At 32.7% G+C, this 26,827-nt stretch overlaps 1 protein-coding gene across 1 annotated transcript in view; it reads left to right on the top strand.

The window, feature by feature from the left end:
- Window positions 1-26,827, top strand: part of LOC132706556 (fatty acyl-CoA reductase wat-like) — a 63,883-nt gene that overhangs the window by 10,290 nt on the left and 26,766 nt on the right. The window contains exon 2 of the mRNA XM_060677938.1: window positions 15,333-15,533. Within this exon, the coding sequence (XP_060533921.1) occupies window positions 15,342-15,533 (192 nt within the window). The 5' untranslated portion in view covers window positions 15,333-15,341. The remainder of the gene's footprint in view (window positions 1-15,332; window positions 15,534-26,827) is intronic.

Below are 26,827 nucleotides of genomic sequence, written 5' to 3'. Positions count from 1 at the left end.
TATTTAATCAAATTATTTTACATTAACCCAAATTTGTCGTAAATTTTCATTAAATTTAAAGTAATTTGTCAAAATTCCTATAGTAAGTTTTGACAAATGTTAGAGTTTAACAAGGTATTATTTATTACTGGTATTTTTATAGCGAAGGTTTATAAAATATATTTTAAAACTTGCTCTGATATTGAAATTAAAATTTATAAAATATATATCAAATTTATCTCCAAATTGAATTTTCCTTTTTTTTTTGTCTAAATTAATTAATTTTTAGTAAAATTTGGGAAATTATTTTAGTGGTCAAATTATGCAGGCATGACTTGCTGACGTTTCGCTAATCATACTGTTGGCTTCTTCGAAGCTTGACTGAAACTGAAGAAGCCAACAGGATGATTGGCGAAATATTAGCTAGTTCGAATAACAAAAATCGACGCAGGAGTTTTATAAAAAGTATTAATTACAGTAGCCTGTGGAAGTTTCTTTGAAAAATTAATATACATAGTTCAGTGCAGAACTTATATCCAAGTTTACCGGACAACGTGGGGCGATGAATCTTATCAAATGCTTTAGCAATGTCGGGCTAAGCAAAGCAATGCCTCATAAGGTCTCGAACGAAAGAGACAGGCTTAGTCAGAATAGACCGACTTTGGTAGAAACCATATTGATTGCTGCCAGTGTTATTCTTAACTTGAGAGAACAATAGCTCCAACGAAACAAAAACAAAAACTTTTCCAAAACGTCTGGCAATTCGTAACATTACTTGAATATAAATAAATAATATATAAAATGGTTTACTTAAGCTAGGGAAAGAATTAAAAAATATCAAAGGAATCCCATCGTAGACGTATCCCTTTTTAATAGTGAAATACGGAATATGGTTCACTATAAAAGAGCTGACGTTTTCGGCTACATAAACCAAACAAAAATCATACGGTTTCTCATATACGCTATCAAAATCATCCAGAAATAATTTACCAAATTCATTCTTGCTTGAAGTAGAAGACGCACTGAAATTCATCTTTTTAGGAAGAGATTTTCAATTTTTTCTGTTATTCAAAAAGACCGCTTTTTATTATTTTCAGTTTTTAGTAAATAATATTTATAGTCGTTTTCTTTAATCGTATTAAAATATTTTCGTAATAGTGAAAATAGAGTGTAGTCATTGATGTTTCCGAATTTTTCCATTTTTTTCTAACCTAAAACTGCTTTTCATATATAACTGTTGCAAGGCAGTTTTTTGTACACTTACAACGTTCGTATTTATCTCAAGTGCAGGATGGTGGATGTCTTTTTGGCATCAGTTGATATATTGCGTGAAATAACTAAATCTAAAATCCTATTATTATGATTACTCATGTTGTTAAACTGTAGTATATGGCTCAGTCCCACCAGAGGGCGCAAAATCAGAACCGTCTTGCTCCCGGTCGCAATTTAAGTAGGTAAAATAAAAATCACCAATAAATAGAAATTTGCTGAGTACATCTTGGCAGATTTTTTCCAATCTTGATGCGAAAGTAATATAATTATTTAATAAGGCGTGTTGAGTTATGCGTACAGTACAAACTAAGTGTTGATCATCGCCCTCTAAAGTCAGGGAGATCAACAAATCTTCAATAATATTCTCGTCTTTACACCACTTGGATACCTTTTCTACATTGCACATTACACATTACGAATGTCTATGAAGAGTCCTTAAAAAAAAGTGGATATGAAATCCCTATTCTATTGGTGGTAATTTTTTCCAAAAGGTTTAATATTTTGTGGAAAAAATACTAAGGGATTGTCGAACTTCCAATGTCTTTATTGTTTGTCTCCGGTGCGAATATGCAGGGTGTAAGAGATACAGCGACGCTTAAATGGAAGAAAAGTAACGTATGTATAAATAACCTGGCTTTGTTTCAGCTTATTTTTTTTATCTTAAAAGTAGATATAGAAGCATCAAACATTACTTTTTGCTTTACAGTTAATATTTGTAACGCATTTAACATTGTCATCATAGCAGTACGAGATGTTTTCAAAAAGTAAGTTAAGTTTTACCAAAAAGTATTTATTTATTTATCAAAATTATCCTGCCAGATATAATACATTTGTGCCAAAGTTTTTTTTCCAATCCTCGAAGCACTTTTGGTAAGCACTTTCTGGTAAAGCCTTGGGTTCTTCCAGCGATTCTTCCTTATCTAATTAATCGTCTCTGACCTCCTTCCTTTCATGGTTTTTTTGAGTTTTGGGGACAGCCAAATGTCGCAGGAGTGAATATGGTGGTTGAGGCTTGATTATGATTTTGTTTTTGGCCAAAAAGTTAGACATATGAATTGTTTTTTCACAATTCCGGATGATTTCTTCGTATTGCTTCTCGGAAACAGCGCATAACTTCATTAATTATTATTATTCGTTATTGATCGTACGACCTTGTGAATGTGCTACCCCACGAAAATCAAAGAAAACACTAATCAAAACTTTGACTTTTGATCAAACTTGGCGTATTCTTTTCGTTCTTGGCGATTCTGGGTTTTTCCATTGGTACGACTGGGCTTTGGTTTCGACATCATAACCATATACCCTTGATTCGATGATGTTGGAATTTTCGTCAATGTGGGCGTTTCTTCTAAAGATGCTTGCTTGCTGACACTACGTTCAATAAGAGTCAAATATACATTGTTTATAACTTCCTTTGTCTTCCTTCCTTAGTTTTCTACATTTGGGCGGGAGCAACTCTTGAGGTACACTAGACTCGCACATATTTTGCATAATTCGCACACGATTCAACACACGCTGTATTACACACGAAATAAGAATGATTACTTATAAACTTAGACTAAGTAGTATACCAAACCAAAGAATATTAAACACAGGTAGGTATAAAATTATTTTAATAATCTTGTTGCATTGTATGTTAATGACCACCCTTGGATAATCCCATTCAAAAGCAATTGGTTACTCTAGATCCAAACTACTAAATCTATGTTGTTGTTAATGCTAAGATTATCATTGCACAGCCCTACAAACACTCGACTGAGTCGAACTTGCTCAGCAAAAACCGACGCAGGAGGAATAGAAAAGTGATGTAAAAAGGCTAGATCCTTATTACTTTTCACCGGTTCCTGTTCAAAAACAATTTTCCTTGGCCTGGATAAACTTTTATTCGGGAGTAATGTCTTCAATGCTTCCGTACGTCTCGTGAATTAGGATTATTTTCATATATTACGTCTCTGAAGTATTTGTCTTTTTCTTGCTACATTTGACTAACAATGTCGTTTCGTAGTTTTTTATATGCATTCCAGTGTCCAACTTTTCTGTGATGAACCGCCCTAACGCAAATTCATCATTTGTCTTATTTCATAAGTTATCTTTATACTGTTGCTTCGTTGTTGATTTGATTTTGGGACACATTGTATATAGTGTTGCGGATGCAACATCCGGGTAATTCAAAAATCAAAAAGTTTTTGCGAGCACTTCAATGAGGTGACCTAATTATCACCAACATGGACGCCTTGCGTTCGAATCGGAAAATTAATAAATTCTTGTCAAAAACATCCAAGGAAAAAGAAACGAAAACATAACCTCATTTCCCGTGTGCCATGGGTTGCCAGCGTGCCTGGCGTCGCTAGTGTATTTTGAAATTATTTTACTTGTTGGGTCTTCACGAACATATAGTATTGCAGTTATATCTTCTACAAATCTATTGGCAATCACGTCAACATTTGACCGCCAACCATCTCGCTGAACCTCCAGTAGTGAACTTTGGACCTGATCAGCATCATACTTTTCTCAGCACCTTCTGAAAGCAATTATTGTAAAATATATGGACAATTTTTGTTCACCAATGGTTAAGGTGACAATATAGTCAATAATTCTTTGACTACCATCAGTTATACGTGTTATTATTTTAATGTTTTTTTTTTGTACGCTGCGGGGGCATTAGGGCAGTTGCCCTTTTAGCCCTAATGCGACAATATTCTCGCAACGTTCCTGCAAAGTGAATTATTAACATCTCAACTTTTTTCTCGTGCTCAAATTAGATTATACCGATTTGACGGTACTAATAAGTAGTATGGGTAAATAGCCGGGTACTGTTTTCATCGATTGTGGGGCAATTAAAGACGTTGCGTCAATGTGGAAAATTAAATATTTAGGTTTCCAAATGGACGACTTTTGAAACGTTTCCCTGTTTTTTTTTCTTTTTTTTTTGTCGGTAGTTAAGTTTTAATCGACGACGACAAGGCTGCAAATTTAAAGTTGGTTTCTGAAATAATCGTTAATACAACAAAACTTCCTCAAAGATGGTGTGATAAACACTTTTTTCTACTTCCTTCTCTAAAATGCCCTAATTATACACCGATCTGGTGGTAGTTTCGTTTCCCACAAATTCGAGCCGCTTCAGACATTTGAAAAGGTATAGTCGGTACGATTTGCGACGGCATAGCCGATCCTACAACCAAAAGGGAAGGTGCCTCGGTATTTTACCTGCTTCCACTCGTATACTATGAATGGCAAAACCCACACATTTACCATTGTTCTACCTTTGTCTATTAAGCCCCGGTGCCGTAGATTCGACAAAGATAGCAGCAATTACCGTATATTTACAGTAGTTTCTACTACAAAACAAAAATAATTGCTGAAATAAGTCATCAAGTTTTAAGATTGCGATATATTTAAGCTATAGAATTGGTATGCGCCCAAAATATTTTTTAATATAAATAAAAATAAATGAGGCAAGGCACAATGATACTGCAGTAATATCTGTTTGCAAGGCAGCTCTCCAAACAGTTACCAAAGAAAATCTGATCAGTTGTACAACACATACAAAAAATATAATAAAATAGTACTGGGAAAAAGATAATACACTTTATTTAGCGGTACTACCACTTGTTAATGTAGACGAACGATCATTTTCTGGCAGTACCAGTTTCAATTTTGGCTCCGATGATGAAGATGTAGAATCGTAAATACAAAGTAAATATGGTTTACTTGTATATTTATTCTGGGAAAATTATGTTTTATACGGTATGATATATTTTTTTTATTTTCCGATTTTTTTGTTTTTATTGCATCGAGTTTTCGGACATTAATTTATTTAACAATACAATGTATAAGAGTGACCATGACACTAGATAGTGTGTCTTAACATTTAATGGTAATTAATTATTCAAACAGAGATTTTACGTTTTTTTTTTTATAATTTTGTGAACTTAAAATTCTTGTGGCCAAGGAAGTCATTTTTTTGGGTACGATAATAACGATTAATTAGCGGAAAAAATGCAAGAGAAAAACCCCAATATATGAGCAGTTAAAGGCATAAAATTTGCAGAATATATGCATCGACATGAACAAAAATGCAAATATGCATTTTTATTACATGAAGAATTATGAACATTAATGTTATTTTAAGTAAAGTCCTATTTCTTTACAATTAAACGCGTTCCTCAGACATGCTATCATTTTTTAAATAGACCTCAGATCTATTTGATTAAATATAAATAAGAACAAAAAATTGTAGTAAAGGTTTTTCATTCATAAATACACTCATTGATATTACATAACAATTTGCAAAATATAAAATCTGAAACATAAAAGTCTTACATGAAATAGGATAAACTAAAACATTTTTAAATTTCGTACTGCAGCAGTCGATAAAAGGAGTATGAATTTTTCTGTTGGACAAAGAAAGGTTAGTTAACATTTCTTGAACAAATCTGGTTGTAATTAAATTGTTTTTTTTTCAATTGTTTGGATGCAATTAAATAGGATATGCCATTATCATTGGATTCATTGTTTTCCCCTAAGACCACAAGATAAAACTAATTTTTTAAAAATTTTGATCTAATGTCATTTACACTTTGCTTATAACACTACCTTTACGTACAATTGACTCATTCGGCATGTTAAATTTACAACATATTGTCAAAAATTATCTTCAATTGGAGTTACTTAGTTTATTAAGTGGTATATTACAAAGTCCTCATTGCACTGGGTTTGCTTGCGCTGTTTTTTAGATCTTCAAGACAATGTTCTATTTTTTTATGGGATGATTTCCCTCATTGCACCTTTTGAACTAGTGTTTTGCGGATTTGACTACCTGATCCACGATTATTTTTTCCATGTAGATTTACTTGTTTAAATATTCGCGTATCATTAAGAAACACCCTGATCTATTGTTACATAGAAAATACTGAATATGGGCGCACCAATCAAATTAGTAAATTAGTAAAAGTACAACTGATTCTCTCTTTCTTACTCTCAAGTAATATAATCGTAATATAATCGTTATTGTGTCTGCCATTTTATTCCCGACTATGCCATCATAAATCGTACGGACTATATTGAGAAAATTTTTATACAAAAAACGAATCAGAAACTTACAAAATATACCGGATGGCCTATTAGAAGTATCTGGCGAACTTACTTTAAATTATACAGGAGGTGCTTAACTTTGTAATGCATTTGTTGCAGCCAATATACCACTTAATGAACTAGGCAACTAAATATAATTTTTGACAAAATATTGTAATATTAACATACCGGGCGAGTCAATTGTACGTAGAGAGAGTGTTGATCATTTACAAGCAAACTGTAAATGACATTAGAACAAAATATTTGAAAATTATTTTTATCTTATGTGGGATAAATTCTACATGCATTGATGATTGTGATAGATCCCATTTAATTGCATCCAAACAATTAGAAAAAATAAGAATTTAAGTGCAACCAGATTTGTTCAAGAAAGCTTAACTAATTTTTTTTTGCCCAACAGTGTTCTAACAGAAAAATATATATTCCTTTTATCGGCTGCTACAGCACAAAATTTTTAAAAAAATTGTTTTACCCTATTTCATGTTACTTGTTTGGCTCATGGTATCAATAGGGCGGCAGAATATGTCAGAGATCACGTATCAATGAGTGCATTTATGAACAAAAAATTTTATAATTTTTTTTTCGTTTCATTTATAGTTATTCAAATGAGTCCGAGATATATTTAAAAAATGTCTGAAGAATGGGTTTAGTTATAAATAAATAGTTCTGACTTTATTTGAAACAACATTAATGTTCATAATTTTTCAAATAATAAAAATGCTTATTTGGATTTTGTTGTGTGTAAATGTGTATAATCGCTACCATTTGTGATGGCATAGTCGGCAATAAAATGCTTTCATTTATACTTCAACAAATATTGCGCCCCAAACATATATCTGATCAATGCAAGACAGTCGTTACTAAACATAACGATTATATTACTTGAGAATAACAGAGACAGGATCAGTTGTACTTTGCATTTATTAATTTAACTTTTACGCCCATAGTCAGAGGTAAATTTATGTATTGTCTTTGGAATAATAGATGAGGGTATTCCTCAATGACATGCGAATATTTAAGTAGACGGACGAATCTATATGAAAAAAATATGATAATTTGTCCGAAAAAATCGGAACATAATAAAATATATCATACAGTATCAAACATAATTTTCAAAAAGTAAATATACAAGTAAACCATATGAAGTTTGTATTTAGGATGAAACATCTTCATCATCAGAGCCAAAATTGAAACTGTTATTACCAGAAAATGATCCTCCTACATCAAGAACAAGTGGTGGTACCGTTAAATCAAGTGTATTCTTTTATTATATTTTCTGTGTGTGTTGTACAAATGATCAAATTTTCTTTGGTAACTGCCTGGAGAGCCGCCTTGCAAACAGATACTTCCGCAGTATCATCGTACCTTGCCTCACTTACAATATTTTTACTAAAAAATATTTTGCAGTGAGCCCACTCCAATTCTATGGCATTAAATATACAATGGTAAGGAGGTAATCTTAAAAGTTGATGATCCGGTTTAACAAGTATTTCATGTGTAACATACGGCAAGTTTGTTTGACATTTTGTAACAACTCACATCAAAAGAAATACTAAAAGGATGTCAAACTTCCATTGTCTTTATTTTTTAACTTACACAACGTTTCGGACAGTTGTATCACTACCCGTTATCAAGTGTAAACTAAACTTAATTCTAAGGCTACACGGTTTATATACCGGAGTCGGGTGTAGTCAAGCGTGAAGTTGATCAACTAGAACGCCAGCATTGGTGCGCCTTATTAGAGGTTTGCCAAATTGTTGGTATATCCACGCCTGGATTGCTGAAGATGTTTTCATTGTTTCTAATGAAAACTGCTTTTTTAAATTTGTGCTTGCTCCAATGCTGCCCTCTGTGAACAACCCGCGCTCTGGATCATTGGATGTTGTGTTGTTTGGTCCACACATGTTCCGCGATACTTGATTTTTGCGTTTCACCCTTCATTGTATATTTCTTATCTTCCTCAACTCTTATTTTTAGAGGGCGTTTGGTTTCGCCAATATATGACTCTCCGCATTCACAGGATATCTGGTAGATACACTCTTTCTGACCAGTCGACGTTTTAGGCTGAAAAAAGTCTAGAACGATATCGGCCATAATCCATAATAATTAAAGACGGTTTTTCGAGTTTCGGCAAATTGGTGCTATCTCTGCCGAGTGTACGACACCACATAATAGACAAAAGTAGAACACTGGCAGGTAAATGGATGAGTATACACGTTTATTCGTTTTAAAGGATTTTCTGTTTCTTAAAAATATATAGTTTGTTCGAATATTGCATAATTTGATGTAAATGTTATTTGAACGAAACACATTTAGTTTAGTTTACGATTTTTTTTTATTTAGACCGAAGATTTCATGATTTAATGCAAATAAATGAGTTGGATGGTCGTACATCCGAATTTGTTTAGTTCATATACGTTTCTAGCTAAGTTTCGGTATTTATAACAAAAGTATAAAAAAACACATTAAAATGCAGGGTGTCATTTTTTAAATATCTTACCTCCAGAGTTGTGAGAGACTACCAATCTTTCCGCTATTAAAATAAAATTAATATAAGTTTTAAATTTTGTCTCTGTGTTTATTTTATACCCATGTGTTAAAACTTTGTAAAATTGTGTCGTCTTTTATACAATTTTTTATAGTTATTTTTTTCTTTGCCTCTTGATATATAAAACAATAAATATCATTATCGTTATCAATGGAACCGAAATCGACTCGATTAACAAACCGAAGAGGTGCACGAACTTATAACGTTCGTTTAATTGGCCATTAAGGGGCGGTTAATCGCCAGAACGGAGCGAATTTTTAAATCCGCTCGAATTTTTTAACGTTTCCAATCACGGAGGCCTTGCATCACGTCGGCATCCGCCGCCGCATCGCGCGTCATCGTACGGCTCCGACATTTCGATGGCTGCGTGACCGAAATCGAAATGGCCGTCGGCTCCCCTGATCAATATTCCTCGCGACGGCCGCGTAAAAATTCGCGTCCTTTTGCCAACAACGTCTGTTACATTTTCGTTTCGCCGTTTTTTATTTTTTATTGTTATATGTATTAAACTTAACGCAGGTCGTGGGCCCGGATTTTCCCGCCGAGAATTTTTTTCAATCGATCCGGTCACTCATTAAATTGCCATTGTTGTGATGACAAATTAGGTGACTATACTCGCTTCATATAGGAGGGACTAACCTGCACTTTGCGCCATCTTCTTCCTAAACGGAGTATTATGTGTGGTAAACGGCAGTGACTTAAAAAGTTTACCAAACGTGTTGCATACTATACTTTTTCTAGGAACGTCGGTTTTTGGGTACATTTTTGCAAAACAATACCAATATAGACCAGATCGGTGTATAATTAGGCATTTTACAGAAGGGAGTGGAAAAATTATGTTTCTCTACTACGTTCTATAAACTACCTAATTATACACACCGATCTAGCGTGAGTTTCTTGTTCCACTTGAGTCACTTCCGACATGTCCGAGATATTACCGCACGAGTTTGGGAGCAATCGCATGTTTTCGGAGATTTTATCGCACGACTTGAATTTTGACGTTTGTATTCGTGTTATTTTGCAAAAATGTACCCAAAAACTAACGGCCATAGAAAAAGTATAGTATGCAACACGTTCAGTAAACTTTTTAAGCCATTGGTACATTAAACACTCGCCCCCCTTGTGCCAAATAAACTCTAGCCTCATGTGCCGTTTATCCTACTTGTTGCATAATATTCTATTTCAGATCGCGTCTTTTAGTGTAAATGTAATTTTCGTCAATTTTTATTATGTTAAGGGCGCTATGCATTAAAAATGGGCGAAATGCATGAAGGTTTTGATCCAACACTAAGAAAACTTTTTGTGAAATACACCCATTTTCTTTGGCCTAAAATTATATGAAATTGGGGCATTAACTTATAGTTTTGTCACAATATCCAATGATTTTGTGGGAATCACAATCAGTTAAAGTTACATGAATTTAAAGCAAGGCCTTCACTTTTATAATTACTTTGACTCAAGATCATTAAAAATTGGTTTAATGACATTTTAAAAGAAAGACTATATTATTCACCAAAAATATAAAAATTTTTGTGTGCCCCTGTGGCAAATTCCATAAGAATTTTTCCTAAAATCATTTTGCTCTTTTTGAAATTTAGTTAAAAGTTAACACTTACATATTCGGGACCTTAAATAAAACAAATTTTCAAAAAAAAAAAAAAAGTATAGTAATATATTTATAAAATAACAGATTTCTTACCAACACAACATGGACTCGCAAAACTATTGTAAAAGGAAAGGTATTATGGTCTGTTCATAGCTATAAGAAAGTGACCAATTGCTTTTGAACGGATTATCCAAGGGTGGTCATTAACATAGAATGCAACAAGATTATTATTATTAATTAAGGTAATAATAATTAATAAAATTAAGTAAGGTAATAAACTTGTTGCATTGTATGTTACTGACCACCCTTGGATAATCCGTTCAAAAGCAATTGGTCACTTTCTTATATCTATGAACAGACAGACAGATAAGATGTTCAAAATTGCGTTTTGGGTAATATCAGTTCGGTTATTTGTTTGCTTTATTATATGGCAACATAAGCTTTCAACTGTTCACTTTCAATTTTCTGTGTACAAAGAGTACTATCTTAAATCGCTTTTGGTATAGAAAAGCCGTAATACTAAAAATGGAAATATTGAAAATCACCTTGCTGTTCAAATTTTTAATTTGTTTATATTTTTACGCTTAATCTTATGAGACATGAGCATAAAAAATATTAATGATATTATGCGAAGCGTCAATTTTCTTTCGAAAAGCTCAAAAATTTACATAATTACATTGAATTAAGTGCTTCATAATGAAAGACCAGTCCGGTAAAATAAAAAAGGAAATATCTGAATTATGATGGTATCGAATTATTAGAAGTAGAAAAGAGATTTTGATTCTCGTTTACTCAGATTTTAAACATCAATTAAAACCATACAAATGCATCTACATGTTTCCTTATAGGTTATCTCTTGTTCGTACATAAATTAATTCATAGAAAATCTTTGTCTAGTTTCACAATAATGTAATCTGGTCTAATATTTTAAATTACACTGTATTCCTTAATTAAGGTATTTGCGTACCATTCTTATGGCTAAATTTCAAGAATATTTGTCTAAGTCAGCCATAATGTAAATACCAAAATTGCACAATATCAACAAACACGTCAACAGCAGTGGCAATCCGAAATTTAAATTGATTTGTAACGACCATCAACGTATCTCTACTGAAGGTCCTAAGATCTTATATCAGAGACCTCGAATTTTCGGCAAGAACATAACCACGAAAGTCTATAGAGACAAAGTCAATGAGACACAAAATACCCGAACCAAAGACCTTTCTTTGTAAAGCATCATTCTTTTGTCCGAAATTGGGCATTTTTATCGTAAATGAGCTCGTACACACTACACCCATCAAGTTACGAAGTATTTAAATGATTTATTTCCTCAATGGTTGATAGTAACAGGTGGTCTGATTAGGTGTCCACCTAGATCTCCTGATCTAAATATTTTCTGTGGGGTGCGAATATGTTAAATAAAAGGTGTATAAAACTGCCCCCTCAACAAAAGAGAACATGAAACACAGGATAAGAGAAGAGTTTCAAAGTATTATTCATGAAATTCTAGCGAATACTGCTCAATGGTTTTAAGACCTTGTTAGAGCGTATATTGAAGTCTTTAGTATCAGCAATAAATAAAGTAACACTTACTTAAACAGTTTCTTTTTATTTTACAGTTTTGTTCTTACTTGTAAGTGTTTATATATTAAATACCAGCAATAATGATATTGCATTGTTAATGTTTTTATGTGGACTTTTCACATTCAGATAATATTTATTTTGTTCTCAATCTTTTGTGATATTCTGGCACTGTTAGAAAATTTTCAGTATTTTGTTCATAAAAATGTTTAGGTATAGGGAATGCTTAATAAAATTGAAATAGCATTAATAGGAATTTTTAATGGAAGTATAATATACAAGATGTTCAATTTTTCCCGAACATTAATATGGTTCATTAGACTTACCCCGGATAAACGATTCGAGCTAATTTGAAGACAAGTATGCGATAAATGACTGTGCTACTTTATAAAATTGATGGCGTATTAAAATTACAGCTGCCGGAAACGGCGACAAAAATATAGGGTATTAAAAATTGTTTTTTTTTGACGAAAAAATGCCCACAAATCCGAAAACACTCGGTATTCACCATAACAACCCTACATTGGGATTATTGAGTATAAAAGGGAGCATTTGTTAATGGCGTAATATAGAGGGTGTTCCATTTAAAAATATGTAAGTTTGATTTCCCACATATTATCAGTCACCCTGTATATTCGAAAATACATTTAAATTGTTTCTTTTACTCTCATCTATAACTATTGCATTTAACATTTTTCCTATTTTAATATTTATTTTGGGTCCCAATGCAAAAAATATACCAAACAACGTTGGTAACTATTTTTTCCTGATGTTTTTTAGTTTGGGACATACGTTATACCCACATGCTTGAGCGAATACAGACCACCTTTTTAAAAGATTATTGTCTCTTTCAAAATTAACTTTAGGTGCCTTACGTCGCCTTGAAACAGATTCCACACACTTAATTTACCAAACCTTTAAATCTTGAATCACCTATCTCATAAAATTGTTAAGAATGGACGAGAGTCGTCTTCCGAGACTATGTTTTGATCTCCATTTATCTCTTATCAATAAGACAAGGCACATCCCCCGCCTTTCTAAGAAATGGTGTCAGGAAAATTTAGGCCTACGATGTCGAGTACGGCCGAAGTTAACTATTGTTTGTTTTATGGACGTCATATTGAATTTCCACGTTTTCAAAACTCTTCTTTAAAAATGTTTTTCAACCATGCGAAACACATTTATGTTTTGTCAATTTAAATCCATAAAAATTAAAATAAAATATGTTGACCGAGCAACGCTGTCTCTCTAATCTGACATAAAGATGTACGAGGTATCTCAACCACGCTTTGTAAGACCAAATTTTCTTTATTTTCATCTGGAGGTTTGTTCCTATTTTCCTTAGCACAACTCCTATAGGTGACAAGGGTGACTTTTTTATTAACTTCTCCCGGAATCATCTGGGATACGCTGATATGGTCAACTTGATGCGCAATAAACTATTCTGAAATCTTAATTTTGTCTTTTTTTTACTCCATTGTTATCATCATCGGATTCCTTTACCTATATCCTAAAAATTTTAACTTTTCAGTTCCGGAAAATACGGAAAATATTGTGGTTTCTTAAAAATGGACATTTTCTCTTTCCCCTGTATCTACGTTATGGAATCGATTTAAAATGAAACAAAGCTAGATTATTTTTTGGCATATACATACACTTCTTTTCTTCGAGTTTCATTTTCAGTTATTTATGGGGTATCTCGGTTATTTTTTGATATGAAATGATCCGATTTAAGATACACTTTGCTACTTATTTTGTGAAATTAAATATGCCGTCAACAAAATTATCATGTCTCTCTTGGTTTTTGAGATAGAGGGTGAAATCCAAAACTATCGATTTTGAGTTATGGAAGAGTTCAAAAAACGGTCATATAGGATTTTTTTCCCTAGAATCCAGTTGCGTAGTTTGTTTTTTTTACTTGTTAAAACCATTTTTTAACTGCTCCCTATTCTCTTTCAAATATTTTATAGGATGTGCCGAACTAGATTTATTTTCAGACAAGCAATTATATCTGCAAACAATTGTCGCCTTTCTGTATATCTAATATAGACAAAACAAATTTCTTTAAAAACCTTACCTGTAGTAATATAATTCCGAAGCTTCGTGGCCGTTTTCATTGCATTGTATAAAATATACCAAAATATCATATTTTTAAAATTTTCATACACTGCCATTATTATAGAAAATTGGTTAAAATGAAATAACACACAAGAACAAATGGATAGGGAATAAAAATATAATTAAAAATTGACAGTCCCGTAAGTTTTTGACACATTTGCTTTTTTGTTTTTAATTGATGAGTCATTGCCAACTATCTACTTAACATTATAATAACGTAATATTTATCATATTAATTAAAAATAAAAATAGTATATTATGCAACAACTGCGGTAAACGAGTTTATTTATAAACGTTATTAATAAACGAGTGAGTTAAAAAGTTTACCGAACGTGTTGCATACTATACTTTTTCTACGACCTTTAGTTTTTGGGTACATTTTCGCAAAATAACACGAATACATTTACTGATGTGACCGTCAGAATTGACAAAAGTCAAAATTCAAAGCGTGGGAAATATTTTCGTGGAAAACTAAACGGACAAGGTAAAGAGACGTTTCCCGCACGCTCGATAGGTGTGTAATTAGGTATTTTGCAGACGGAAGTAGAAAAATATATTTATATATTATATATTTAAATGTATATATTTGTTCATTTACCATGTCCTACGGCTAGAAATAAAGTAAAAAATGAAAAAAAAATTTAAATTTGGCACTTAATCTTCAAAACAACTTTATACTAATATATAGTTTCAAACCTTGTACATCATCTTATACTGGACACCCTGTATTATATAAACTAATACACACGTACTGCTTAGAGAAGGACCGGCCTTTATTTGGCAATAAAATGCAGTAAGTTCTCAATTATTGGAAAAAATGCAAAAATGCAGAATAATTCATTTTGCATGTTCTACACCCCTTAATTATAACCAAAGTCTAATTTTTTAAAATATGCCGACCTAAAATGGGTCAATTTTAGTATTTCATTGCCAGCCGATTCGTATGTAAGCAATGCTGACCCAGAATTCGCGATGTGCAACTGTTTATAAATAATTGACTAATTGTTTTTGTTTAATATTCCGCTCGGAACGGTCGGCGTTCCATACGCGGGAGATGGCCCGATCGATATCTTCCGAAACGTTTCGATAAAACGCGCGAAAGCAGCGGCGGCGTCATTTCTTGTCTCGTTGCAGCATTCGAAAATGGACAAATCGGAGATTCGGGAGTTTTACAAGGACAAAAACGTCCTGGTCACGGGCGGCACCGGGTTCATGGGCAAAGTGCTCATCGAGAAACTGCTCCGAGACACTGACGTTTCGACCATTTACGTGCTCATCAGGGGGAAGAGGGGCAAAAACGCCCATTCCAGGATCGACGACCTGTTCGACGACGTGGTGAGTAATTGAAAGCAATTATAAAGGTGAAACGATGGTTCTCGAGTTGATTTGAGTCGATAGTCTTGAGCTATTAGTCTGCACTTGATGTATAGTAGGTCGTGATCCATCTTCTTGAAACGTTGTGTAAACAATGAAAGTTCGATAATCTGTTGGTATTTTGAAAATTTTGAGGTTAGGGTACTTCTTTACTACCATATTTCCTAACCTGACGTTATTTCGAATTAAGAAATCCAACGACCTGTCAAATCTAATTCGATATGGCGTCCTAGGACAAACAAACAAAGTAAATAACGTTTGCTTATAAAGCAAAACTGTTTGTTTTTTAGCAAATGGTCTTGTTTTGTGTCTGTTGAGAATATTTAGGTGTTTTCTAAACTATAAAAGCCTACTAATTTTTGGTTTTAGAGTGTATTTTGGTTTTGTTAGCTTGGTTTGTCTTTGCTAGCTTTATAGCTTATGGTATTGTATAAACACATTCGTTTTTCTTAGTGTAGTAATACTATATTACTTTTAAGGATATAAAATAAGATAAAAGGTGAAAATGGCTATAACTTGTCTTGTGGTTGTGGAAATCGTTCAAACCGTGAACCTTCTTGCATATTCAAAAAAACAAACGGCTAAGAAAACCTGAAATCAAATCAGATACCAGTGCATTTCAAAATTTATAACATATATAAATTTATAACATATATAACATGTGGCATACTCACATTTTTAATAAAAGCTAGAAGCAAAAAACAAAATAATTGTTTTATTAAAAAAAATAACTTTATTTTTAAAAATCTGTTTTGAATCAGAACATACGATTGCAATACCAAGATTTTATTTATTTCAATATTATTATTATTATTATTATTATTATTATTATTATTATTATTATTAGGACCAATAGCAGTAAATGCATCGTAGGTCTCTCCTTGAATACACCACTATAAAATAGAGTTTTCTTTAAATTTATAGTTTTTACCATACAAACATTGAAGTGCTGCTTGGAATATTCGTTATATTCATAAATTAACCTTTTTTCCAACTATAATTTTTGAGATGCCTGGTTAGCGATAGTGTGCAATTCCATAAACCAAAATAAAAACTTGCTCTTCTAATGAACTGTCCGACTTTTGCCCAGTTTAACTGGTCCAACATTCTCTTTATAAGAGTATATCTATCACAGTAATGTTCTCATAACCCTATTTTATTGTAACTCTAACTTATTTAAACATTCTTTTGAAGAACGGCTCCCATTTCATCGGTGAAGAATGTACCCAAGAGCCCTGGCATTCAGCATGGCACGGAAGAGCATCTTTTGAATTTTTATGTCAAAATTTATTTGTTTAAAGAATACATTCGGCGACCATATTAGAAAATCGAAATATTGCAGATTTGGATGTGCACTGCCTAATCAATCAATAATCAGTTTACAAAACTTTGTTTGGTATCCCTCCTGCATCGGTTGTTGATAAATCGAAAGTGCTGACGTTTCGCCAATTATCCTATTGGGTTAATAAGAGCTTAACTAAACATTTCAAAAGTTTTTAAAAGATATAACCTCAATTTTTTTCCAAAAATGTCTCAACATCTTCGATCCGTCAATGCGGCATACAATACATTGGAGAGACCGGACAAAAAATATCAACTAGGCTCAAAGAACATGAAAGAGCTTTAAGACTAAGACAAACAGACTCATCAGCAGTTGGCGAACACAATCACGAAACCGGACAATAAATTTTTTTCGATAAAATTAAAATTCTTGCATGTAATCAATTCTTCTACCAATGACAAATCCGAGAATTTACAGAAATCTAAAAGCAACCAATCTTCAGCGCGACTCAGCTCTGTACTTGTCACCAATATGGGAATCAGTCATGAGTAAAATCACCTCAAGTGGACCCCCCATTTACCACTTGATCATAAAAAAATAATGTATATATATTTTTTATAAGTACTTATGATGGAAAATTGATCCCTCAAACGATTTTTTAGAATTTTGATTTTGACAACATTTCTTTATAATGAAGATTTTAAGCAATTTTTAATTAAAAATAGATTAAAAATCAACTGTAAGAGATAAATTTATGAAATTTTCAGCATCCATGGTCAAATGTCTATACTTTAATTATTTGTTAATTTTCTTATTGTTTATTTAACTTTTAAGTTAACAAATGAAAATTTAACTGATTTCTTGGTAAAAAAAATCATGTTTTTTTTATCGGTCACATGCTTTACACATTCAAGTTTAAGATTTCGGAAGAAAATTTCACTGCTTGTCATTAGTTTAAACAAAATGACGCGCCGCGCTGCCGATCGTCTCGAACTGCATTGAAGGTTCTATCAGTGATAGTTTAAAATAATAATACAAAATGTTATTATAAAATAAATTTTATTACTATTTATGTTATTTAATTATAATTATTATTAATGAAATTTATTTTTTTTAAGCAATATTAACAATCATTATTATTATATTAACAATCAAAATTTTCCAATGGCTTGTAATAATGAAATTGGCGAGTATTTTTTATTGTAGTTAAACGTTCGAATCGTGGTTGGTATTTTTTTTAAAAGAACTTTCGGCCCACTGAAAAAAAGGAAAGTGTGGTTGTTATGTGGTTGTTTTTATCACGTTGGAGATTAGCACGATAAGCTTGTCTTTTTACACTCCCTGCTAAGCCATCACACGCTCCTTTGCCATGAAATGTAGCGAAAAAAGTCCAATCAGCGTCAACATCAAAATCATTTTTATGATTAACTAAATTGGCAAAATTATATTTAAATAATAATTAAAACTAATTTTTTAATTACATAATAATAGAAAAAATAAATATAGACCATAACAGTTTTAAAAATTTAAAGTTGATTATTTTTTTCTAAATTTACGCTGTTTGGTAAAAATAAAAAAAATTGATAGTATTCTTTATAACATTGTTAAAAGAAATATAATTTTATTAATAATAATTATAATAAAATAACATAAATAATAATAAAATTTGTTTTATAATAATATTTTGTATTACTATTTTAAATTATTACTGATAAAACCTTCAATACAGTTCGAGACGCTCGGCGCCCGGCGCGCTGTCATAAATAAATTCATTTTGTTTAAACTATTGACGAGCAGCGAAATTTTCTTCAGGAACCGATGACCGATAAAAAAAACTTGATTTTTTTTTACCAATAAATCAGTAAAATTTTCATTTGTTAACTTAAAAGTTAGTTAATAATACGAAAATAAACAAATATTTTTAAGTCGTTAATATATTCTTAAAGTATAGACATTTGACCATGGACGCTGAAAATTTCATAAATTTATCTCTTACGGTTGATTTTTAATCCATTTTTTAATTAAAAGTGCTTAAAATTTTCGTTATAAAAAAAAAATTGTTAAAATCAAAATTTTTAAAAATCGTTTGGAGGATCAATTTTTCATCATAAGTAATTATAAAAAAATATGTACAGCTTAAATTTTTATGATCAAGTGGTAAATGGAGGGTCCACTTGTCCGATCTTACTCTCATTTGAGATAATGTTCATCCCCCTCCTTTAGCTCCTCCCTCTCAAACGGTATATAAGCAGGTACAGATCTGTTTTCAGACATGATCATTTTTAAAAAGGCATGAACTTTTAAATTTAAGATACTCGTCAATGTCCACAGTATGATTTGTGTTTAACAAATATCGACACTTAATTTCCAAGCATGTTCCCATACAACACTCACAAAACGTTAACCTGCCTGGAGATGCAGCTATTTGAGGACACTTTTCACTTATTAAACAAAATTGCCGTTGCTTACAATAGTACTCATTTTTAAAACAAAGCCTCCTAAGCTAGCAAACTCTTAAAAGCCTTCATCTGCTCCAAATAAACATAATAATTAATAATATCCACCAAATAATTTACTATATCCTTACTGATACCTAAATAGTGTAAACTCTTCATGTATAAAATAAATGCATCTAAACCTATTAATAATTGTACTGATGTCTACAAAAAATAACGTCTCATAAGGTAAACAACACCAACTATTTTACAGTTTTTTAATGTTACCTTTCACCAATATCGGGATTTCCCTGTAATAATTTCTTTGAATAATCATTCTTCACTTCAAAATAACTAACATACAAAATAGGACACTGCAAAAATCGATTTGATTAATTGTTTGTCCTAGATGGTCACATTTGATCGGGTGGTTAGAATTGCCTAATTCAGCATTCAGAGGTTAGTTTTGGTTAGTTTCTTTCGTTATGCAGTGGTAGAAATAAAAGAAAGCAATTACAATAATACACTTCTAAACGTATCGTCAATCCTAAATAATCTGAGACAATGTCGATCCTGAGGTTATAGACTGTTTTCTTGCGAGATCTCCATAAAAATGTGAAAACTTTGTCTACGCTATGATTTAAAGCCACTGGGTAATATTATGAAGGTATTTTTACAATCTGGTCCAATTTCATCAATTTGAAAATGGTTCTTGCCCATGGTTGAAAAGTTCTCAAGCCTAAATGATCTTAAACAATAAGCATTCTTCCTGCTGGCTAAAAAAATACTCGAAAAAGTGTCAAATTGTACAATTTTTCGAGTTAACTTTTAAAATTCCAGTCATTGTTCAGATCCAATTATATGACTAAAAGTATTGATAGTTTAAATTTATATTTAGTATGACTTGCTGTGAGGTCTAATTGTGACGAGGGGTGCTCCTCCTGTTTTGCGGTTTCCACATCAAATCTAGTCCACCACATTTATTGTGTACTACCATACTTACCTTACCATTTATATAAAACGTGTGGCTTCATCACTAAATCTGATGATGAAAAAGTGAATTTAATGTAGTCTGAGGTCCTGCTCCTGTAGTAATATAATCTCGTAGGGATTATAGTTATCTTCTTTAAATACACTCAAAGCTGTTCATTGGCTAGCATAATTATTTGAAGCTACTTCAGAAGATGCATAACGGAGACTATCTGTTGGAATGCAATACTTTGCGTGTTAGGGACATTTATTTGTATAAGTAATATGCAATACACATTGCGTTTACGTTTGTTTATCTTTACCTCTCAGCACTTTAGATATCAGGTTCTGTTGTTCTCTGTACTAGTCTGTCGTGCGCGCTTTATGTTAAAGTGTGTGTTGCAACTTCTGTATAATTTTATTCTGTTCTGTATATATTTATTTTGTTGGCAAACGTTGCAATTTCCTGTCCTTTATTTTTGCCAGACAGCACAGGTAACAATGCACTATTGCTAGTCATATGAGAAGTAGCTCCGCTATCAATATACCATTCATTTGGTAAAATATGTTTTTCACTTATGTTAAAAGCCGCAAACAAAGCTTTGTTGCTATTCATATTTTTAGCTTTTGTACGAGAAAAGTTATTTTGATGGTTATATTGTTTCTGAGTACACAGATTTTTACAGTGCCCCTTAGAGCGACATCTCCAGCACCAAGGAATCCTTTTACCTGTTTTTGATATGAGCGCTGTGTCTCCATTCGAGCATTTACCATTCTGCCATTTTTTATCTTGCAGAAGCTTGATCTGTACCAAATCTGAGGTTATGTCGGTTCCACAACTTTCAAGCGCCATCATCATTGGGTCATAATCTTCAGTGAGCCCTTGCAGCATAATAACACCTAAAAACTCATCATCAATAGGTCTACCCATCGAATTAAGTTGTTGCGAGAGACACACAATTTCATTGACATAATCCTTCATTGTATCATAATTACTCAACTTAATGGAACACAGATACCTCAAAAGGCGTAGACGTCGATGAAGCCTGCATCACATGTCGGTACGTTGACTTGTCCAAGGAAAGAATTATTTTGGATAACGCGCCTTCTTCCTTACGTGCTACCTCCCGGCCTGTTGCAACCGCTGTTGGGGTTTTGTCAGTAGTCACTAAAGTAGCCATCACATATCGTCATGTTTCAACAGAGCAGTGATTTGAAATCGCCAGTCGCTATAATTCTCTCGATCCTTCAATTTTTCGATAGCAGAAAATGCGGAACCTACATCTGCAGCCATTTTGAATCTTCGAAACAAAGAACGACAAAAAAATTGGGCAGCGCAATAGTTGAAAGCCCTGGGCCCAAATCATGGGAAAGCAGAAAACAAAAGACTTTAGCTCTCAGCTCCAAGGATATATAAGTATGTGTGAAGCTACAAAAGGGGCATTGTATTTAAAATCTTTGATTCATTAGCTCTTTACTACTAGTAGTGAGTTTCAATTTGTAAATGTATCACAGGCATATAGAGTATATAATGACAATCAAAGTGCCATAAAATTAGCCCCAAATCAACTATTTCCTAAGTGTACAAAACATATACATGTGAAATACGATTTCTTATGAGAAAAAGTTAGGGATGGTAGTGTTACGTTTTTGTACATGTCAACTAATGACTTACTTACAAAAGGTCTGGCTAACTTTTATTTATGTGGTAAACTAAGCTTGCCGTGATTTAGCTGTAATTTAGCATAAAATAGGATTAAATGTGGTATCTTATTGTACTCGCCAATGTACGCAAATATTGAGGGAGAATGTTGGAATACAATACTTAGGTACATTTATTTGTATAAGCAATATGCAATACATATTGCGTTTACGTTTGTTTATCTTTGCCTCTCAGCATTGTATATATCGGGCTCTGTTGTTCTCTGTACTTGTCAGTCGTGTGCGTGTCATGTTAAAGTGTATGTTGCAACTTCAGTATAATAAAAGGTCGGTTATGTTGTACGCATTTATTTTATTGGCAAACGTTGATACAATTAGCGAATTCGGCTTGTGCTTATCGCCCTGCAACGCTATCTTCAACTTCTAATATTATGTTTAATCTTCTGTTCCCTTCTTGTGTTTTTTCACGACACGTTGTTCTTGTAATGGGTATTCCTGGATATTTTGCATTAAACAAATTACAAGGTTCTTCTTGAGTTCTTGTTTTATCTCCATATTCTCTACTGACAGAAATTTGAAATTTGAAATTTCAAAATTAACTTTGTGTTTTTTATTCTTCAACTCATAAAAAGGAAAGATATGATCTCCAGAATACGAAACTGAATTTAAAAAATTGAGCTTGGTCTTGCCATTTAAGTAGTAAACCACCCTGTGCAGTTTCTATTTATTGCAAAAATGCCCAAGAAAAAACTTTGATGGACTTGTATTTCAGTCCTTTATTCTATATAGTGCTTTCAACTAGAAATTAAAAGTCCAATGTAGATTACTGTCTTGGTTGAGAAGGCGTCGCAAAAACTTTCAAAGAGAATATAATTACATATGTACAGGGTACGGCAAAATGATAGGTACTATTTGGGATGTTAATAAAAACCAAACTACATAAAGCAAACATTTTTTTAAATTATTTTTGAAATGTACATTTTATGCCATTTAGGAACGTTATTTTTTAAAAACGATGTCTTTTAGCGCATCATTACCCGATGGATCATTTCTTGGGGAATTGAGGCAATTTCTGTATTTCTTGCCTTTAATTATTCCAAAGTCCGCGTACGATGTGTAAAAACTCTCGCTTTCAGGTAACCCCAAAGAAAAAAGTCGCAAGGCGACAAATCAGGCGAACGTGGCGGTCAGCCAAGATCACCCCCTAAAGACACCACTTTGTTTAGGAACATTTCTTGAAGAAGATTTAGTGAACGACGCGTTGTGTGCGATGTAGCACCATCCTGCTGGAACCAAAGATGTTCTCTTTGATGGTTGTTCAACTCGTTCACTTTTGGACTCAAGAAATTGTTAAGCATATCAAAATATCGATCTCCGTTGACTGTTACCGTTATTCCATCTTCTTCGAAAAAGCAAGGACCCCACACGCCGAACTCCGAGATTGTGCACCAGAGGGTAACTTTTGGACTGTGAAGAGGTCGCTCATGAAGTTCCTGTGGACTATTTGCTGACCAATAACGGAAATTTTGCTTATTTAGGGTACCCGTGAGGTGAAAGTGACCTTCATCGCTTTTGTACGGGTTTCAAAATCTCTTGCGCTTAATTCCTGCACTGCCATTATTGTTATGAGTTGTGTAAAATTCTTCGAACACTTCTATCGGGAATTCCCAAAGCAGCTGCATGCTTACGAGCTGAACGCCTTGGAGACTGTTGTACGGAAACTCTTACTGTATTCACATTTTCCGGTGTTCTTACTGTCCTTGGTCGGCCAGTAGATTTTCGGTTAAGCGCAGAACCTGTTTCTCTGAAATGTAAAACCCACCGACGAATTGTTCTTCAAACATCAAACTGATTACGAAAGGCGCGCTGCGTCGCTATTACAGATTCCCCATTTCTAATAAAGTCCTCGACAACGAAAGCACGATGCACTCCGCTCCAAGCCATGTCGATAACTGAAAATTGCATACTTTTGTCTGCCTGGTGCGATTGCGTACACAGTGTTGCCGGTTTTACAAACCGAACAACCACTATTTGAAATCCTGCCTACCTTATTACATATTAAGGATATGCCTCGAAAGCTCTCAGAAATTCTAGAATGTGTTAATAATGTCAATTTAAAATAAGGAAATTGTTACAAATATTTCGGACTTATCCTGCGACGATTGTTGATAAGGCAGACTAAAATTCTCGCATCTTGTAATCAATTCGTCTACCAAAGAAAAGTCACAGAATCCATAAAAATCTATAAACACGGAACGGAAGTCACTGAAACAACTTTTAATACACATATTATATAATTTGTGCAGTATTACCTTTCAGACTTGTAAAAGAAAACTAAAAATACCCTATATATTTTCTGTTACGACTAAAGATGTTTTCCTTCTGATTTGAAAAATATATAGATTGCTAATATTTAGAGAATCTGTGTGAAGTTTAAAACTTTTATTAACTTAACAAATGTTAATCAAGAAAAGCTACAAGTAGTTCGTCTTTTTTATTTCAATAACAATTTCAATAATATTAATTAACATCACACAACATCATCAACGATAATAAAACCGATAACAACGTTAATTAAGCGAACAATGAAAATGAATGAACATTTTCTAATATTATCTCTCATTTTATGATGAATCGAATTCAATATAAAGTCCGAAGGTTGCTTCATCAGTAAAAATATATTTTCCCAAAAATTCGGGGTCCTTTGTCATATGCCTCTTGAGACCGAATATTTTAAAGTGTAATATGTGTATATGTATGTATGTAATATGACATTCCGAATTGTATGGCAACAATTGAGATCGCACAACGATTCGGTATGGTACCCGTGATCTAACGATATTGCCGTTAACCTGCAGCTATTTCATTGTCATTGGAATAAAAAAGAAGAACCACGTGAAACTTTTCTTCCTCTAAATTTTTCGATTTAAAGTAAAGCGGCACCATATGTGAAGAAGAACGGTTTATCCGAAAACCAACAATCTAGATATTTTCGATATCAGGAAAATATTCTATTTATATATTAAAAACTTGGTACTCTTTCGTATTTATAGATTTTTATGAATTCTCGGATTTTTCTTTGGCTGAAGAATTGATTACAAGGTGCAAGAATTATAGTTTGACTAATAAACATATGTAATATTCAGCACCTTTCTAGTCCTAAATAAAAATCAACATCTTAGTTCACAAAGTGTATTAACTAAAAACAAATTAAAATAACACTCCTCGTGGCTTCTTAGCCGTACCCAGCAGGAGAAAACCAATCATCTGCCTACATGTTTTCGTCGGTAACGATTGACCACAGAATATCACTTGAACAGTACACTCATTGTACAAATAACATTGGATTACAATACATAAAACAGGCAACTTGGTACTATATTATATCTCTGTTAAAAGTTTATCTTTTTGATTTTTTAGTAGGACGCCCAAAAATACTGTTTTTAACAATATCATGATTAAATTTGTCAAGCAAGTTGTTATATACATATCATTTTTCGTGTCTTCAGAGCAATTTTCAACTTCAAAAGAGAGGGGCCTGTACTGATTGAAAGAAGAATTGTCACTTGCATCTTTTACAATATATGATCTAGGGTTAATATGATGAAAAGTCACGTTACTAGGCTCCCATCTCTAAATCATTATCATTTTTTAAGGATTCAAGTTCTTTGGAATATTTGCCATGATTAGTTTTATACAAATTCTGTTTAAATTGTAACGTACATCTAACATCGTTACATAACTAAGGTAACTAATTCACTTGCGATGGACGCTTTTGTTTTGCAAATTCTACTTATTAACAACTGAGAAGGGATATAACCTAAACTTTTTAAAGGGGAATTCCGATACTGCATTAAATATGGATCTAAATTTTCAGCATTTTCCATTGACTTTTTTTAGGATATTTTCATAATACACATCCCTTTTCAGCAAGACAATTAGACTGTGGGGAATTTGGATTTCTATAATTAATATTAAAATTCTACTCTAACTGTTCTAATTGAAATACTACTTTTATCATTAATTTTGATCATTTTTATATCTATATCAATTCCCAAGCTGGCAATGCAAATAGTAATGGAGGTTCCTTTTGCTGACGTCTAGCATTTTTTTCACAAATTTTACATTCTTGGCGAATAAAAAATTTGACGAGCCTTATTTTTTGGTTTTTCTATTCCGTTGTGACCTTCGTGTAAAAGTGAAAGCATCTGATTACGCACAGAAATTGGAGCAATACAACAATAACAACTGCTGCAAAATGGTGTTTTCCATGGCACTTGGCACAAGTCTTTCCAAATGCTGGGCAACCTTTCCCTCTGTGATGTTGATATCCACAAAATTGGCAACTGAATTCTGCTTTGGATAGTTTATCTTTTCCACTGTTATTTTTATTTATCTTTACAAAGTTACTTTTTCACCTTTAAGCATTTCTCTAACGTTAAATTAGAGTCCTTTAACAATATACTTTAGACTCGCTTGTCAAGAATTCCTATTACAATTTTGTCACGCACCATGTCTTCTGGATCTTTATACATCGCCATTTTAACTGCCTTACAAAGTTCTGTTAAAAAACTATCAAAGTTTTTTAGACAATGTTGTTAAATTTAAATCGTTCAAATGTTAAATTCAACTTGGACGAGCAATGAGCATCACACTTGTCTATTATGGTTTCCAACTTTTCGTTTTCCCCTTCTGAAAAATCAAAACCGTTAAACAGTTCTAGGCCATCATAGCCTATCAAGTTTTGAAAAACGGCAATCTTCTTTGACTCTGGTTTCTTTGTCAATTGCGTGTATTCCATAAAAACTTGGAATTTCTTCCAAAATTTCTTCCAATTCCTTGAAATGTTGCCCTCTAGGGACACTGGCGGTTGAAAGTACCTGTATGAAACGTTAATCAGTAGAGGA

This window comes from Cylas formicarius, unplaced genomic scaffold, assembly GCF_029955315.1.
Source record: "Cylas formicarius isolate icCylForm1 unplaced genomic scaffold, icCylForm1.1 PGA_scaffold_8__14_contigs__length_24414737, whole genome shotgun sequence".
In the NCBI taxonomy this organism is placed as follows: Eukaryota; Metazoa; Arthropoda; class Insecta; order Coleoptera; family Brentidae; genus Cylas; species Cylas formicarius.
The sequence above is the reverse complement of the archived record's forward strand: the minus strand, read 5'-3'. Positions and strand labels throughout refer to the sequence as shown.